Source organism: Rhopalosiphum padi, chromosome 2 (genome assembly GCF_020882245.1).
Source record: "Rhopalosiphum padi isolate XX-2018 chromosome 2, ASM2088224v1, whole genome shotgun sequence".
NCBI classification, from domain to species: Eukaryota; Metazoa; Arthropoda; class Insecta; order Hemiptera; family Aphididae; genus Rhopalosiphum; species Rhopalosiphum padi.
The window spans coordinates 59,996,282-60,009,784 of record NC_083598.1 but is presented as its reverse complement, the minus strand read 5'-3'; the positions used below and the strand labels follow the sequence as shown (position 1 = coordinate 60,009,784).

Here is a 13,503-nt window from a genome sequence, read left to right as displayed (position 1 = left end):
ATTGTTTGTATACATATTGTTTTTCCCCTACTAAGAATTATAATTTAAAATTGCTGTAACTCAATCTTCTATATTATTATTTATTAGTGGTAGAAGAAATGATTACTTGTGTTGTATACATGGCCAATGATAAAGTATCATATTAAGTAAAATGAAAACCTCACCAAACTTTAAAAAAAAAAGGTTTAAATATTAAAATATAAAAATACTCAAGAAATAACCGCGTTTGATTTTTAAAATTAAAAAAAAGTTTTTCTAGTTTATATTCATAAATAAATTATTTGTTGTTATCCCACATATTGGATTCGACCCGTATCATTTAATAAATAAATAAAATTGAAGCGATGGTGCCATGTTTTGAAAAGGTTAATCAAATGTTTTTCTTTACACGGTGTTTTGAAAGTTCATTGTAAGTTTAAACAATAGATATATAGAATAATAGAATAAAGATGAAAAATGCCAGGTAACCGTATTGACTGAATTCCGGTAAAAATACGTTTCAATTATTATAGTTATATTGTATTTTCGTATTACAGTTGTAAAATAATTTTAGCGTATTTCGAAGTCATGGATACGATTTCAATCGTTTTGATTTTACATATAACCACAATAATTTAACGCCTAAATTTTAATTTTAGTTATAAGGTATCAAATAAAATGTTGTTTCAAGTTATATAATATGATGTATAAAAATATATATATTATAGAAGATAAAAATAAAAATAATTAACTTAAACATGTTTTAAAATATTCAAATGAGATAGATCACTATTTTTATTTTTGAATTCATAAATAAATGCTTATCATTGATAAACGAGTAGTGATTTATTGAACGGATAATCATTACTATCATGATAATCTATTATAATATTAATCTATGAACGGAACCACGCTGCATAATTATCTCCAACTTCAAAGTCATATTTATTGTACGTCCAACAATAGTCGAAAAGTTATATTAATAAGTAATAACTGTATAATGTAATTAATCAACCTACAGATTGATTATGTCGTCAACGTACAAGATTATAATAAAATTATGTTATCATATTATATACGTTATTTGTTTAAAGTAGGTACAAGTAAAGGCGTTGACGTCATATTGATGACCTACATGCTTAGATGTATTATGATATCTAAAAAATAGTCTGACTCCACTCATCACGTTTATTGTTGAACAGCTCTTAATAAATTGGACACCCCTTGAAGTCGCTCATATAATTTCGCACGTGTTTGAGCGGTTTGATCATAATGGTAAAACACACATATATATATATATATATATTTATTATAATTTTGTATTGTCTTCGCGCAATCATCAGTAGAGTAATTGCTTACGCCGTGGCCGTACTTGACACACCGCGGGTAACGACTAAACTATTAGGTATAGTGTATGCCGTCATTGGGGAGGGGACGACTAACCTAATTTTAATGATATTCCAGAAACTCATAGATAATTCTGTGGTTTGATATTAAATTTATGGTGTTCAAAGTACGATAATTATAATATTATTAGTCAACGTTGCTATAAGGCTACTTAGGTGTGTCTAACTTATGAACTATTATTTATTAAAACCAATATTAATATTTATTTGTTAGAATAAAACTAATAAATAATTATTGTTAAAAAAATATTTGTTCGGTCCGCTTAATTAAATTTAAACTATTATCACCATAAAGTTAAAATTTGTTTATATAAATATAAATAAAAGTTTAAAAATTGTTAAAAAAAATAAAAGAGATAACAGGCACAAATTTGGTGTAAGTTTATAAATATTAATATAATTTAAATTAAATATTAAGCATACGCAGAGCACTCTGTTTAAATTGTTAAAAGTTATATGACCATGAACCATATGTTGCAAGCTGTGCAAATTGACTATAAAAAGGTTATAAATTAAAATTATTTTTCTGTTGAAAAAGTTTATTTAAATTTTCAAAGACTTTCATAAAATAAACAATAATAATATTGTTTGAGAAATAAATAAGGAGAAATCAAACATAGCACCGATAGATATGTTAATTCATTCAATTTTACTAGAAAACAGGATGTAATACTGACAAGTTTCAGATTAGGATATTCCTGGCATGCCCACTAACATCTTATGGAAAAATAGAGCTTGAACTATGCACCATTCGAAGAACCGAAATCTAAATAAAAAATCTACAATAAGAATGGCATTGATTTAATGAGGAAAAATCAAAATACAACTTTCCAATTAGTCTTGCTAAATACCTCAACAACAAACTTACAAACATCTACAACATGATAAAATTGACCAAGACACAAATTTATACGAAGTCACCAAATCAAAACAAAGGTTTTCTCTTTCTCTCTCTCTCTTTTTCTCACGAGTTACGCATACGTTTTTTAGATTAATATATTTACCTTTGATTAATTGAAAATATTTGATAAAAAATCTTATATTCTAGTTTTATTTTATAGTAAGAAAGGTAAAAAAATATTATCATGGTTCAAAGGCGATTACTTTGAAATTTATAAATGAAATTATGAAACTCCGAACTATAGCCTATAAAAAAATCTAGTTTAAAAAAAACCATTTTTCTCTTTTGCTTTGTGTATAAAATAATACACTTATTTTGCATTACGGTATAGCTAATGTGAGAGCTTTACAAATAGATTTTATATTAAATATAGTATTATACAGTTGATAAATTTGATAAAATATAAATTGAGGTAAATATTATAATTTATTATTGATGTTCTAAAATCTAAAAATACCAATACATTACTTATGCAAATTATGCTAAAAATACATAATATCATACGATAGAGATAAATAATATTTTGTATAAAATATTGTACTATTTAATTACAACCAATCTATTTTCAGATTTTTAATGTAGCGTTCATTAATCGTCGATATTTCAGCGCATGTCGATTTATTGCTTATACAATATTTCATTATTTTCAGTGCACTCAATTTTATCGAGTACCTACGTCGTCTGAACATTAGGGTTTATGGTTTTTTTTGTAAATTTAATGTTATAAAAGGTCGAAGTTTGTAATTTACAATATCATTATTATAGTTTTTATGTTTGTACTGAATAGCTATGAATATTTCCGTTATTTGAATGACATACAGATATTCAGTCTTCTATATAAAAGAAATATGATAAAATATGACGATTAAAATAAAGTGTTCTAACTTGAGATCATTCTATTTTATATTTTAAATTTGAATGATATACACTCAAATTATATAGATTTATAATTTTGTGAAAATATTTCTGCCAAAGTCACAATTTAGACAACGTTGTTAGTCATATATAGGGAACGGATTTTAATTTAAATAAATATTTTTATGTAGTAATAGCATCGGAAAGTTTTCGATATATATATACGTTTCATTTAATTTTAAGTAATCGGATGCTAATTTTATTTTAAATATTTTTAAATATTTTAGAATAGTTAAATCTATTATATAAAAATAAGTCCGGTTTTCCTCCCTGACGCTATAACTCCAGAACGCACGAACCGATTTCCACGGTTTTGCATTCGTTGGAAAGGTCTTGGGCTCCGTGAGGTTTATAGCAAAGAAAATTCTGGAAAATTCAGGAAAAATTCAACAGAAAAGTGGGGAAATCGTTTTTCACATACAGCGCCATCTATTATACATAGCATGTACTTCAAACCAATAGCAACGGTGCGTGATAAAGTGTGTGACAGATATCATTATTCTCTGTTCAGTTAATTTCATTTATTGTAAATTATATGGATCGTGCATTTGAAGTTAAATTCAACACTATGTCCATAGTCCAAAATGCCTAGAGAACGACGTGCGAACATCGGCCGCCGCACAAGACATGCAAGCCAGCAACAAGTCTATTCAAGGAACTTAAGAGAAGAAAGACAAAATATAATAAGAGAAAATGACCGATTGAGACATCGCGTGAGCACACGAAGATCATTGGCATCATACAATCGCTTGGCATTCCAATATGATCCCACTGCGAACTACAGTGATGATGAAAATTTGGATATTGGACGAATGACGACTATATGCCGATATTGCAATGCGGTAAAGTTCAAAAGAGAAACGGTTGGATTGTGCTGCGCAAGTGGAAAAGTCAAACTGGATCCATTACTTACACCACCACAGCCACTGAAAACATTGTTTGATGGAAGTGATCCCGATTCCAGCCATTTTCTTCAACACATCCTTGAATACAATAACTGCTTTCGCATGACTTCCTTTGGAGCTAATATCATTCGAGAAGGCGGCTTCATGCCGACTTGCAAGGTAAAAGATACAACACACATAACCAACACATAATTGCAACACATAACAACTTCATATACACCACACACTACACCATCACACGATTTACAATGTATTCATGAACAAATTTTAATGATTATTTGCAATTACAGATACAAGGTCAAATATATCATTTGCATGGTTCAATGGTGCCAACACCAGATGAACCGCATCAATTTCTGCAAATATATTTCATTTCGTCGATGGTGGATCAGCTGAACGTGCGGTGCAATATACAGGGAGCACAACAGTTAAAGAGACGAATTATTGAACAGTTGCAAGCATTTTTTCACGCTAATAATGCTGTGGTTAATATGTTCAAAACAGCATTGGAACGAATGCCATCGGATACGCACAAATTTGTCATAAGAGCGGATTGTACTCCGACAGGTGAACATGTGCGAAGATTCAATGCACCCACCGTTTATGATGTTGCTGCAATTATTGTTGGCGATCCAACTAAATCACGAGACATTGTCGTTCAGCGAAGAAGCAATATCATGCATCGTGTAAACGAGACACATCGTTTGTACGATGCGTTACAATATCCAATCATTTATTGACAAGGGCAAGACGGATACGACATCACGTTGAAGATGGTCGATCCAATTACAGGTACAATATTCATACACTAATTATTTCCATTATTACTTTTATTGGTTTCCATTAACAATTCATTTAATTTTGCATTTTCAGGAGTATCAACGAATAATAAAAATCTAAGCGCAATGAATTACTATGCGTATCGTATGATGATTCGTACACATGAGGAGAATGTCATTCTGAAGTGCGGTCGGCTATTCCAGCAATTCGCTGTTGACATGTATGTCAAAGTCGAGACCGAACGTTTAGCGTTCATCAGATTCAATCAGCCAAAGCTACGATCTGAGGACTATATACACTTGCGTGATGCTATTCATTCAGATGGTGATGTTCAGAATATTGGACGACTGACGATTCTCCCATCAACTTATATCGGAAGCCCACGCCACATGCACGAATACGCTCAAGACGCTATGACGTACGTGCGAAATTATGGAACTCCGGATTTATTTATTACGGTCACATGCAATCCGAAGTGGACGGAAATTGAACGCGAGTTGGAACCGGGTCAAAAACCGCAAGATCGCCATGACATAATCGCCAGAGTATTTCAGCAAAAACTCAAGGTTATGATGGATGTGCTTACTAAGTATCGAGTTTTTGGTGACACACGTTGTTATATGTACTCGGTGGAATGGCAGAAGCGTGGACTACCGCATGCTCATATCCTAATTTGGTTGCTGAACAAATTACATTCAAATGAAGTGGATGACATCATATCAGCTGAAATTCCTGATCCAGTCACTGATCCCCGTCTACACGACATTGTGACGACACAGATGGTGCATGGACCGTGCGGTGCATTAAATCCATTATCGCCTTGCATGGCTGATGGAAAGTGCACAAAACGATATCCGCGACCGTTAGTTGCTGAAACAGTCACAGGGAACGATGGATATCCAGTTTATCGTCGGCGTTCAAAAGAAGATAACGGTCGAACTATCAAAGTTAAAGTTCAAAATCAAGAGATTGAGATCGGAAATGAATTCATTGTACCATATTGCCCGCTGCTATCACGAATTTTCGAAACACATGCAAACGTTGAGAGTTGTCATTCGGCCAAATCAATCAAATATTTGTGCAAGTACGTCACAAAAGGCAGCGACATGGCTGTGTTTGGTATTGCGTCGGAAAATGTGAATGACGAAATCAGCAACTTCCAAATGGGCAGATACGTCAGTACTAATGAAGCACTGTGGCGATTATTGTCATTTCAAATTCATGAAAGATATCCCACAGTTGTACATTTAGCAGTGCATTTGGAAAATGGCCAAAGAGTTTACTTCACTGAGGCTAATGCGGCACAACGAGCTGAGAGACCACCATCGACAACATTGACTAGCTTCTTTGCAATGTGTGAAGCAGATCCATTCGCAGCGACGCTGATGTACGTTGAAATGCCCAAGTATTACACTTGGAATCAATCAACAAAGAAATTCCAACGTCGCAAACAAGGAACCCCAGTTCCAGACTGGCCACAGGTTTTCAACTGATGCACTAGGTCGTATGTACACTGTTCATCCTAGAAACGATGAATGTTTTTATTTGCGACTGCTGTTAGTAAATGTACGTGGACCGAAATCATTTGCGCATTTGAAAACTGTGAATGGCCACCAATGCCAAACATATCGAGAAGCATGTCAACTATTGGGTTTGCTGGAGAACGATTCTCATTGGGATTTAACACTTGCAGATTCAGTTGTTTCATCAAATGCGTACCAAATACGAACGCTGTTCGCAATTATCATCACCACATGTTTTCCTTCACAACCAATTCAGTTATGGAACAAATACAAAGACGCCATATGTGAAGATATCTTGCATCGCTTGCGTATTCAAACGAATAATCCTGACATCCAAATAACCGATGAAATCTACGATGAAGGATTGATTCTGATTGAGGATCAATGCTTGACTATTGCAAACAAGCTACTGATTGAAGTAGGAATGATTGCGCCAAATCGATCGATGCACGATGCATTCAACCAAGAATTAAATCGAGAGCTGCAATACAATGTTGATACATTGCAGGAATTCGTTAGAAATAATGTTCCGTTGCTGAATGAACAGCAAAAACAAGTATACAAAACATTAATGCAAGCGGTGGACAATAATACTGGTGGTCTATTCTTCCTGGATGCACCTGGAGGAACAGGGAAAACATTTGTCATTTCATTGATTTTGGCCACTATTCGATCAAGATGTGACATAGCTTTGGCGTTAGCATCATCTGGAATTGCGGCGACTCTTCTAGATGGCGGTCGTACTGCACATTCTGCGCTTAAGTTGCCACTCAATTTAAACACAATTGATACTCCAACGTGCAATATTTCCCGATCCAGTGCAATTGGAAAATTGTTAATGCAATGCAAGCTCATTGTTTGGGATGAGTGCACAATGGCACATAAGAAATCACTTGAAGCACTTAACTTCACACTGAAGGATCTTCGGAGAAATAACAACATCTTTGGCGGCTTGATGATATTGTTGGCAGGCGATTTCAGGCAGACGTTGCCAGTAGTTCCCCGTGGAACGCCTGCAGATGAATTGAATGCTTGCCTAAAGGCATCACCTTTATGGAATAACGTAAAAACATTATCGCTAACCACTAATATGAGAGTTCAACTTCAAAATGATCAAAGTGCTGCACAATTTTCCAAACAATTGTTAGATCTTGGAAATGGAAAAGTCCCAGTTGATGCGACATCTGGATTAATTACTCTTACCAACGACTTTTGCCGATTTGTAGACACTCAATTAGTTCTTATTGAAAATGTTTTCCCAAACATTAGTGAGAATTATAAGAATTATGCTTGGTTAGGTCAACGAGCAATTCTTGCAGCAAAGAATAATGATGTCCACGCACTGAATTTCACCATTCAATCAAAAATTGCTGGCGATTTGGTGACATACAAATCCGTTGATTCAATAACAAATCCCGATGATGTAGTAAATTATCCAACGGAGTTTTTGAACTCTCTGGAGATACCAGGATTTCCACCACATAACTTGCAACTGAAAGTTGGTACAGTTATTTTGATACTGCGTAATTTGAATCCACCGCGACTTTGCAACGGTACTCGACTTTCGGTAAAGAGACTTATGCCGAATTTAATTGAGGCAACCATTATTAACGGAAAGTACGCAGGTGAAAATGTATGTATTCCTCGAATACCAATGATTCCGACTGATCTTCCGTTTGACTTCAAACGATTGCAATTCCCAGTTCGCCTTGCGTTCGCAATGACAATTAATAAGTCGCAAGGCCAATCGCTTAGTGTTTGCGGGATAAATTTGGAAAATCATTGTTTTTCACATGGACAGTTATACGTTGCGTGTTCACGAGTTGGGAAACCATCCGCTTTGTTTGTGTTAACGTCAGACCAAAAAACAAAAAATGTGGTTTACCAAAGAGCACTACAATGAAACAATTAAATAACACTTCATTTTAGTAGGTAATTGAAATGAATTTATTACTGTTGTGAAATGAAATAAATATTTTCCTTTTCAAATATATAACAAAAAAAATTTTTTTTCTTTATCTTTTAATCACCAAACGAAATGTTACATAAAACGAATCTGGTGGCGAAACGGAGTTCGCCGGGTCTGCTAGTTTTTTTATAAATAAATACATAAATTATGTAATATTGCAGAATTTTCGTGTATATTTTAATTATTTTACAAATAAATATACGAATTCTGTATTATTGAAGAATTTCCGTTTTTATTTTAGTATTTTACGATATGATATGCCATACGATTAGGTCTCTGTACTATACGCCTTTGACATCAAACGACAACGATTCGATATCTTATCTAAGTAGTAGGTAGTAATTTCAGTAGAAGAGTATATACGTTCATTTTTCGATCAGTATTCGTATGAGCGTTATTCGATCACGTTATTTTCGTATTTGTCCGTTTGTGTAGTTAGTATAATATAATATTGTTAACTATTTAAATATGCCCAAAGTCACTCGCACAAAAAGGAAAAAAGTTAGTATTTATTTGGAAGAATTTCCGAATGAAACTTTTAGGAGTGATGGACAAGTTTTATACTGTCAGTCTTGCGATAAATCAGTATCTGTCGACTAACGTGGTCAAGTTATTCAGCACATCAATATACCAGTAAACATAGAGGCAATAGAGACAGAAAGCTTAAATTTCAACAAAATTTTATTTCTACATCATCCGCATCTACCAATAGTAAGTCAGTTTTTAATGATGATTTGTATCGTGCACTAATACGTTCAGACATTCCTCTTTTTAAATTGAAAAATGTTGCATTTAAAAAATTTATGGAAAAATATACTGGTCATAAAATTCCCGACGAGAGTACACTTCGAAAAAATTATGTAAGTGGAGTTTATGAAGAAACTATTTTGAAAATTCAAAATATCATTGGAGATGGGCCTATTTGGGTTGGAATAGATGAAACGACAGACGCCGACGGTCGATATATCGCAAATGTTATTGTAGGAAAATTGAGCACTGAACCATCTAAACCATTTTTGTTATGTTGTGAAGAATTAGATAAACGTAACCACAAAACTATATGTAAATTATTTAATAATGCAATGGGTGTTTTGTGGCCGAATGGTATAATACACACTCTGGTAAATGACTCAAATACAATATATATATATATATTTACGTAGCATAGTATCATACGTATTCGTGTTAATGTCAATTTTCCTATAGACATTATCGTAAATTCCTTATAATGCATCAACATACAATGTACGTAGTTAAATGTTAACAATGCATTAAAAGTTCAATGATTTACATTTCCGACCACGTAATGATAATAGCTAGGATCTACGATAGTAATGGATAACGATCAAATTAATTTTCGTTTATTGTTTTTGTTATTTATTTTGATTTATTAAATGATAAACAAAATCTAAGTTAATGTTAATTATGAAAAATGAAAATCAATTTTTGTTTTACTCACTTTTTTCATCTTTTTTGTTTTCTCTGTATGAAGTTACGATTGTCAACATTGAACAGGGGAACCACAAGAATATAGCTACCATGGCTAAATACACTGATATATGCTCTCAACTTATTGGTTCTGCGCATGTGTGGTACGTAACACTGTTTGCTTGTCAGTATTTTGTGCTGCAAAATGTAGACATTGTAATAATAAAAACATGCCTGCGTCGATGATACAATATTTTGTTAAAGTATATACCACTGTATTTAGCCATAATAAGTATCATGTAAATTTTCTTTTCAAATTACAGTTACTTATATTCTCCGAGAACGATTGATTTTACGATTAGAAATGGAATCACCCGTTCGGAGATGGAAAATTATTAATTTTATATTTTCAAACGATGACACACGTAAGTGCTTACTCACGCAAATCGTTAATAATTAATAAGCTAATAAATAATAGTACATAGGTTAAGTGCATATAATATAATGAGTTATTTAAGTTCAAAATGTATTTTATTTTCTTAGAAATATTAAAAATAATTATAAATAAATGTATTAATGCACGAGTATTTTTATTGATTTAAAACGATGTGCACTAGGGTCATAAATGCATTGCCAATATAATATTACGCCAAATTGTATTTGAAACATTGTTATTTATGTTGATACCTGCATTAACATATTTAACGATAACATAAACATTAATAAATTTCAATGTCAAAGTTATTATATCCAATGATTTTACAAAAATCAATTATAATTATGCGAGAATTTTACTAATAAATGTGTTATTGTTATTTATATTAAGTTTTTAATTCATTAAATTACTTATAAAACTATACCATACACTAAATGTTAAATAAATATGTACAATAAAATTTTGTTGATTTGAATGATTTCTAGAATAATATTTCTAAAATTTAGATTTCTAAACTTCAACTAAGAATGTCTGTGAATCAATTATTAATACTAATTTTATAAAAATAATCATAATATTGATATTTTATAAAAAATGATAATGATAATGAGTTAATACAAAATATCTTCTAATTAGTTTTGTTAACTTTCAAACAACGATTTAAATAATATAATATATTATTAGCAAACAAATTAATTAACAATTAGTTGTAGAACTTCTAACATAGTAACATGCATTGATATAGTATAATATGTACTTATTATATATTTTTATATAGTTTACTCGTACATAATTATTTTCCAATAGACACGTTGGTTTACGATGAAATATTATGCACTATACTTCATTCCAGGGTAAGAATTTATACCCAGTTTTCCAAAGCGTTGCGTAAGATGAAAAATCTAACTCTTATGATCTAAATAGCAGAAACCTTTTTCCCTTGGCCTATATTATGTTGGTAATAATTCCTTCTTCTTATTTATTTTTTTTTTTTATCCCAGGTAATATTTTATTCAACATACAAGTTTGAATGGGGTTTTATATCTGGTATAAGTTCCATCATGTATTCTTTGGCTTGTATAAATTTCTAATTTCATTAGATTTGCTAAGGTTATCTTTCTGCTCAATATTATTTTATTAATCTATATACAAATCTAAATTTGTTATGTAATGTTTAAAACGTGTTAATAATTATGCAATATTATACATTTAATTACCTTATTCCATAAAATTAACGTTGTAATGAATAATACAAACAAGACTTAATACTTTATGATTTACGGCCCTAACTAGCTTTAACCAAAACAAACACATAAATAAACCAATAGGTACCTCGCTCCGTTTGTACTTGATCCACAGACAGAAAAAAATATTTTAAAGGTTTTTAAAATCCCAAAAGGATATTTTTATTTTTGTAACTTATTGGTAATAATATTGACTTTTATTATGTTATACACAATCATAAAATCTATGTACATTGTGCATTGTATAATACAAGTATAATTGTTTCTCAATTTGTATGTCTCTATAATTTCATTTATTTTAAGCTTGTAATTAATAATTTATGTACAATTTTAATATCTTGGAGTAATACAATATATTATTGTACTTAATATTCAAACATAATATTTCTATTCCTTAGAGAAATGTTCTTAGTTGACTATTATTAATCAAACAAAACTAATTTTGTATCTAAATGCCATTATATAATACAATGTTATTATTAATATAATTAGTTATACCTCATCATATATAAATAGGTTAGAAAGACAGTTTAAACCAAATATTCACGTTTGTGTTTTAATGAAAATTATATGATATTTATTATTTGAACAGCTGGATTATTTTAAAGTATTAAAACAACTAACGAGTCGTGAAAATATGACAATTGATTTCCAAATGAAGACAATTCTCAGTTATAGACGATAATATTCTAATACATTTAAGAGAATATAATATGGTGATTAAGCAAGGTCAAAGAATTTTTACACTAGTATAATGAAAAAAAATTTTAGAATACAGTTCTAGATGAAATATTCAGTTATTTCACTTTAAAGAATGATTTTTATTTTTCATAAGAGTCAAATTGAAAATACCTATTTGCTTGATTATTGATGGACGATAAATTACTGAAAACGAAATAATAATAATTATTATAATACATAATATGGAATACACATTACAATAAATTAACAAAACATTGTTAAATATTATTTTTAATTTAATTTTCATAGTGCATAGACTAATAAATGTATATAGTTGGTGTTATGTGTAAACATTCAAAACATTAAAGCTTAAAATCTAAATAATAAATTTATAAACTAAAATAGCTTACGGACAAAATATTAAGGTTTGTTGTAGGTATATAAGATATAAGATCAAGATAGTCAAAATAAATAAAGAGAGTCTATATGCTAGAATGTTTACATTAATTCTTCAAAATTTTCAAACTGTAGTTTTTTTTTTTTACTTACAGAAGCTATTGAAAAAGTAATCGAAAATGTTCTCTTCAAAATATCATAAAGAGTTGATTTTTAATTTAGAAAAACGTCACTTGAAATGGTGATTCAATTGTACAGTTTATATTTTGAATTTCTTCTATTTCTAGCTATTTGTGTATCATGGGTCATGGGTCGCATTTTTCAAATAATTAATGATGAAGTAAATATTTATCTAATATAAAAAAAATGTCACGTAGGTACTTGTAATTAAAGCTCAGTAATTTGTTCTATTTTATTATTTAGTTCTTAAACATGTATTATTCATTATGCAACAGTATTAAATGTGTAAGTGTAATATAAATATAAATTATATTTATTTTAACATTTGGTTATTAATTAAGTTTTGTTTAATTTTCGGTTAATATTTTGATTTTAATATAAAATTGATTTTTTTTTTGTATTTTACTATTTTATCTTTATATTCTATTATCTTAATTTAGTTATTTGATTCATTAATATTTTGACAAATAATTACTTTATACATATAAAAGTGTAAGTATTTTTTTGGTTGTTTACTATCAATATTTTTAATAATACCACGCCTTCAATATTATGATTTATATTGTTTTTATTATTTTATAACAGTTGGAAAAAATGGAACCAAATGGTTATTTATTTTTAGTTTCAGGTAGGTGTTATATTTTGACACAAAAATTGTTTTTCTCATTACCCTCACCACATTATTACTATTACTACAAAAAAGATTTCATTAATAATATAATATATCCATTGTCGTAATAGAGAAATAAAGTTGTGAGGA

The 13,503-nt window shown here is 30.2% G+C and overlaps 3 protein-coding genes across 3 annotated transcripts; all 3 read left to right on the top strand.

Annotated features, from left to right (window-relative positions):
* Window positions 1-3,442: 3,442 nt before the first annotated feature.
* Window positions 3,443-4,846, top strand: LOC132919021 (uncharacterized). The gene is made up of 2 exons (XM_060980373.1): window positions 3,443-4,265; window positions 4,397-4,846. The coding sequence occupies exons 1-2, from the start codon at window positions 3,786-3,788 to the stop codon at window positions 4,844-4,846; spliced, it is 930 nt and encodes a 309-aa protein (XP_060836356.1). The 5' UTR covers window positions 3,443-3,785.
* Window positions 4,847-4,852: 6 nt separating this feature from the next.
* On the top strand, window positions 4,853-6,758 carry LOC132922102 (uncharacterized). Its single transcript, XM_060985436.1, has 2 exons — window positions 4,853-4,898; window positions 4,980-6,758. Exons 1-2 carry the CDS (start codon window positions 4,880-4,882, stop codon window positions 6,377-6,379), a joined length of 1,419 nt encoding a protein of 472 aa, XP_060841419.1. The 5' UTR covers window positions 4,853-4,879; the 3' UTR covers window positions 6,380-6,758.
* Window positions 6,759-6,772: 14 nt separating this feature from the next.
* On the top strand, window positions 6,773-8,490 carry LOC132922100 (ATP-dependent DNA helicase pif1-like). The gene has a single exon (XM_060985435.1). The coding sequence runs from the start codon at window positions 6,834-6,836 to the stop codon at window positions 8,310-8,312; it is 1,479 nt and encodes a 492-aa protein (XP_060841418.1). The 5' UTR covers window positions 6,773-6,833; the 3' UTR covers window positions 8,313-8,490.
* Window positions 8,491-13,503: the final 5,013 nt, after the last annotated feature.